The 5,229-nt window shown below is 52.7% G+C and overlaps 1 protein-coding gene across 2 annotated transcripts in view; it reads right to left on the bottom strand.

The window, feature by feature from the left end:
- Positions 1 to 15: 15 nt before the first annotated feature.
- The window catches only part of Gp93 (heat shock protein 90 Gp93), a 9,582-nt gene continuing 4,368 nt past the window's right edge, over positions 16 to 5,229 (bottom strand). The window contains exons 3-13 of one of the 2 annotated variants that reach the window (XM_013322477.1): positions 3,614 to 3,774; positions 3,284 to 3,538; positions 2,910 to 3,106; positions 2,606 to 2,798; positions 2,333 to 2,511; positions 1,871 to 2,054; positions 1,630 to 1,796; positions 1,223 to 1,548; positions 804 to 1,006; positions 348 to 715; positions 16 to 179 (exon numbers count right to left, since the gene is read on the bottom strand). In XM_013322477.1, the coding sequence (XP_013177931.1) occupies positions 368 to 715; positions 804 to 1,006; positions 1,223 to 1,548; positions 1,630 to 1,796; positions 1,871 to 2,054; positions 2,333 to 2,511; positions 2,606 to 2,798; positions 2,910 to 3,106; positions 3,284 to 3,538; positions 3,614 to 3,774 (2,213 nt within the window). In that variant the 3' untranslated portion in view covers positions 16 to 179; positions 348 to 367. Of the gene's footprint in view, positions 180 to 298; positions 319 to 347; positions 716 to 803; positions 1,007 to 1,222; positions 1,549 to 1,629; positions 1,797 to 1,870; positions 2,055 to 2,332; positions 2,512 to 2,605; positions 2,799 to 2,909; positions 3,107 to 3,283; positions 3,539 to 3,613; positions 3,775 to 5,229 lie in introns of those variants that run through there. The other variant, XM_013322478.1, reaches the window with a different exon arrangement.

Here is a 5,229-nt window from a genome sequence, read left to right as displayed (position 1 = left end):
AATGAAACAATGTTATATTTAATAAATATTTATTTACACTAGATAAGTCGGTACGCGTGAACTTACAACAAATATAAAAAACGGACAGTCTTTATGAGCTCTGCTCGCCTCCAGCCTGCAGCGTGCAGCCTGCAGCATGCATCGTGCAGCCTGCAGCGTGCAGCCTGCATCGTGCAGCCTGCAGCGTGCAGCATGCAGCGTGCATCGTGCAGCCTGCAGCGTGCATCGTGCAGCCTGCAGCGTGCAGCCTGCATCGTGCAGCCTGCAGCGTGCATCGTGCAGCCTGCAGCGTGCAGCCTGCATCGTGCAGCCTGCAGCATGCAGCGTGCATCCTGCAGCGTGCATCGTGCAGCCTGCAGCGTGCAGCCTACAGCTCGTCGTGGTCGTCCGCGGCGTCGGTCTCCGCGGTGTCGGTGTCGGGCTCGGGCTCGAGGTCGAAGTCCTCCTCCTCGGGCGCGGCATCAGGCGGCAGGCCGAGCGCGGTCTGCAGCATGCTCTCGACGGTCTCGGCGAACTCTACGGCCTGTCCCTCCTGCAGCATGTACCCGGAGCGCAGCGCGGCGGTGCGGTAGAGCGTGTGCGCGGCGCGCAGCAGCGCCGGCTCCTCGGGGTCCTCCTGCACGCGCCGCAGCAGCTCCAGGATGACGGGGTGCCGCGGGTTGATCTCCAACATCTTCTTCTGCGACAGGTGGTGCTTGCGCTGCGCGTCGTCCGCCTGCGACACGCGTTAAAATTACAAGAGAGGCCGCTCGATAAGATTTTTTTAATGTCGCGGGCAAAAGCTAGCTCGTATGATTAAGTACCTTCTGGTGGGCGTTGGAGAGCGCGAGCCGCTCCATGTTGCCGGTCCAGCCGAAGACGGTGGCGACGAGCGCGGCGGGCGAGCGCGCCAGGCGGCGGGAGACGGCGGCGCGGGTCACCAGCGCGCCCAGCTTCTCGCCCAGCCAGCGCGTCAGCGGCTCCAGGCGGGCGCGCGCCGCCTCGTGCGCAGACTGCTGCGTCTCGTCTGCACAACTTCATACTTTAACTTCGTACTGATGATTCTCATCGGACGAGTCTATTTCATCCCCGCATCGAGAGATAACGAGTTAAACGACGACCAAATGTAAAATCGATCAATCGAATACTTTCAAAGAGGCATTGCGGAGACTTTTCTTTCTACTTTTGTATATTGTGTAGTCACAGTTTAGAGAGGAGGAGAGGGAAGACGCGGCGCACTCACTCTCGTCCAGGTCGAAGATCTCCTTGGCGATGTTCTGGAACTTGTGGCCGTCGTACTCGGGCAGCGAGGAGAGGCAGTACTCGTCGACGGCCTCGGTGAGGTAGAGCACCTCGTAGCCGGCGCGCACGAGGCGCTCGGCGAAGGGCGAGCGCTCCACCTCGGCGCGGCTGGAGCCCGCGATGTAGTAGATGTGCGTCTGCTGCGGCTTCATGCGCGACACGTACTCCGCCAGGAACGTCATCTGCGGCGCGCGCGACGAGTGGAACCGCAGCAGCTTGGCCAGCCGCGACCGGTTGCTGGGGTCCTCCATCACGCCCAGCTTGATGCTGCACAACGCACACGACGCCACGGGTCACCTCATCAGCCTCGTACACACGCACGCACATACACACACACACACTACTCACTTGGTGGAGTACTCCTTCCAGAAGTGTTCGTACTCGTCGTCGGGGATCTTCTTGAGCATGTCGAGGGCCTTGCGCACCAGCTTCTTCTTGATAATCTTGATCAGCTTGTGCTGCTGCAGCGTCTCGCGGCTCACGTTCAGCGGCAGGTCGTCCGAGTCCACGATGCCCTGCGCAGCGCACACAGCACACAGTGCAGTAAGTGTGGAGGTGGAGGTGGGGGGCGGGGTGGAGGAGGAGGTACCTGTATGAAGGCGAGGTAGTTGGGCATGAGGTCGTTGAACTCGTCGGTGATGAAGACGCGGCGCACGTAGAGCTTGATGTGGTCGGTCTTGGTGCCGTAGCGGTTGAAGCTGTCAGCGGGCTGCACGCGCGGCACGTACAGCAGCGCGCGGAACGTCACCTCGCCCTCCGCCACGAAGTGCGCCCTGCACAACCCCACACGCTCTCACACCCACTCACACCCTTTCCCTTTGGCTCGATCGCCCGAAGGCGATTCATTTCCCATCGGGCCGATGGAGTTCATGGGATAAAAATAAAATTGAGCGGTAGGCCGCGATCAAACATACAAATATCATTTTGAGAAATTTTTTCAATGTACCGTAATAGGGTTTGAATCCTGCCTCGAATCCTTCGTATGGTAATCATAACATATGCACGCTTCGAGCTCATTTCCAATATTTTTTTAGATAGAGGGGAGGTTTACTTGGCGAGCGGCGCGGTCGAGTCCTTGGTGAGGCTGCGGTAGAACTGCGCGTACTCCTCGTCGGCCACCTCGCTGGGCTTGCGCGTCCAGATGGGCTTGTTGTCGTTCATCAGCTCCCAGTCCCACACCGTCTTCTCCGTCTGCTTCGGCTCGCTCTTCTCCTCCGCCGCGTCCTCCACCTGCCGCACACAGATACAGAAAGTAAAAGATCTTCTTTTGCAATGAGAGAATAACACTAGGATGTATCAGTTCCCGATGCAGTGACGTCATCACCTGCGCGTCATCATCCGCGTCGGAGTCGGGCTTGTCGGTGTCGGTGTCGGTGTCGGTGTCGGCCTCCTGCACGGTCTCAGTGCGCGACGCCCACAGGTAGATGGGGAAGTTGATGAACTGCGAGTACTTCTTGACGAGCGCGCGGATGGTGTCCGGCTGCAGGTAGTCGGCCGCCTCCTCCTTCATGTGCAGCCTGCGGGGTGCGCGCGGGGTGAGTGCGGGGTGAGCGCGGGGTGCGCGCGGGGTGCGCGTGGGGTGGGCGCGGGGTGCGCGCGGGGTGAGCGCGGGGTGCGCGTGCACTCACGTGATGTGGGTGCCGCGGCGCAGCGTGTCGCCGCGGGGGTCGGGCGCGACGCTGAAGGCGCTGGCGTCGGACTCCCAGAGGTGCTGCGTGTCGTTGTTGTGCTTGGAGACGACGGTCACCTTGTCGGCCACCAGGAACGCGGAGTAGAAGCCCACGCCGAACTGACCGATCATGTCGTTCATCTCCTGCGAGTTCGTCTGCAACCAGATAAAGTTTATTAGATATTTATGTTTCACTCGGTTTGTCGAACGAACTGGTGATTGTCTGGGTAATGTGGATAAATATTTCGGTTAAAGACTCAGAGAATACTGAAGTCCACATGAACCCAGTTACATATCAAAGTATTTTTATAAAAGTCTACACAAAGTAAATGCCTTTTCCGAGTCCTGCATCCTGGAGAGGAAGTCGGCGGTGCCAGACTTGGCGATGGTGCCCAGGTTGTTGACGAGCTCGTGGCGCGTCATGCCGACGCCGGAGTCGGTGATGTGCAGCAGCCGCTTGTCGGGCTCCGCCTTGATGCGGATGCTCAGCTCCGGGTTCGAGTCGAGCACGTCGCGCTCCGTCAGCGACAGCAGCCGGATCTTGTCCAGGGCGTCCGACCCGTTCGAGATCAGCTCGCGCAGGAATATCTGCATGGAGAGTCGACACCCTTGTATGCGTCCTCAAAGCAGACGAAGGCGAGAAGCCTGACGCCGGTACGATACCTCCTTGTTCCTGTAGAGGGAGTTGATGATGAGCTTCATCATACGGTTGACCTCCGTCTGGAAGGTGAAGTTCTGCGCGCGCTCGCGCAGCTCCCGCAGCTGCGCCACACTTAGCCCGTCGGGCGAGATGGCCTCCTCCTCGCGCGCCACCGCCTCCGCGTCTACAAAACACATTCTTTATTTTTAAAATGAAAATTTTAAGATTGGTTGAAATAATAATTATAATGGTGCCGCCCGAGCTCGGCCGATACTGTCCCGGTACAATATAATAAAACTTTATTGTACATTTAACAAATCTGGTTCATTATAATCTTAGTTCGATTAACAGTATTGTATAAATGGGGAACCTGGAACTTAAACTGTCTTACAGCAAAGGAACTTTTAACAGCTGGAAGATGAAACTTATTAATTTTTGTACTTTGTAATTTGTAGCTGGTATCAGTGGTTCTAATTGTGGTGCCGGTGGTATATCCGCGCATTCTACATTATATTTAAAGAATCTCTTTTCGTTTTCAACGTAAAAATCGTGAAAAGGAGAACCGTCAATGGCATTGCGTTACATTGCAATGCTGCTCGCATTGAGGCGCTGTCAGAGGCAAAATGGTCTTACTAAAAAGCGTAGAACAAGACATCTAAAAAGACTTGGTTAGTCATATTTTAGTATGTGTAACTTCAGTCCTTTAACTAGATTCTGGTCGAACAGAATTAGGATTGGATGCAATTATCTCGAAAAAATTTTTTTTGAAAATGTGCCTTCTTCGGTGGGAAAAACTGTGCATCTGCAAAACTACGACGAATTTAAGAAATCTAAATGCTTTATTCAATATATATCTATCAAATCTAAATTCTGGTCGAACGGTTTTTCCATACGTTCATTATTTAATCGTTGTCAAGGACGGACCTGTGCTCGTCGCTCTCGCGCAACCCCCCGCGCCCCTCGGAATGTATCGCGATAAGTAGCGACTAGCGAATTCTCGCTCTTTCAATGTCTTTATTCAAGAGTGATAGTAGAAAAAACAAATGATATGTTTTTATAACATATCTTCAACATTGAGAAAATAAAAACACACTTTCGGAGTTTCAAAGGAAATTGAATATTTTGCAAAATAAATAAAAATATATTAACTTTAGCTATTGATTGTATTTATTAATGTGTGTATATGTTATTTAAATAATACATACATATTAGAATTGATATTAATGAAAAATAAAATAATGCCATAAAATAACATTTACTAAATTCTAAGGCGATTCCTGAACTATACGATAACACTTGTTGCGATTCATTAAAATTACAATGTTTACTGCATCAAGGTTAGGTCACACACAAACTCATTAAAAAAAAACTTGCATGCATCTAAAATAGGCGAAAAAGCAACCAGACATTTCGGTAAAATGTCTCATGACACGACTACATCGTGGGTGAGTTTAACACTTCTGTACAAAGTTATTCATGTCCAAATTCTGTTATACGCTTCAGAATGCTGTCACGAAAGGGTGAGGACGTTCATAGTGCCCTGCTAAGATAACAGTGAACCTTACTGTTGTTGCTTACTAAAGCATATAGGTCCACCAGCACAGCCGCCTTACAATTTGCGATAAGATGGTTTGTGAAT

Source organism: Papilio xuthus, unplaced genomic scaffold (assembly GCF_000836235.2).
Source record: "Papilio xuthus unplaced genomic scaffold, Pxut_1.1 DF825928.1, whole genome shotgun sequence".
NCBI classification, from domain to species: Eukaryota; Metazoa; Arthropoda; class Insecta; order Lepidoptera; family Papilionidae; genus Papilio; species Papilio xuthus.
Note: the sequence above shows the minus strand (reverse complement) of the source record. Positions and strands in the feature narration are given on the sequence as shown.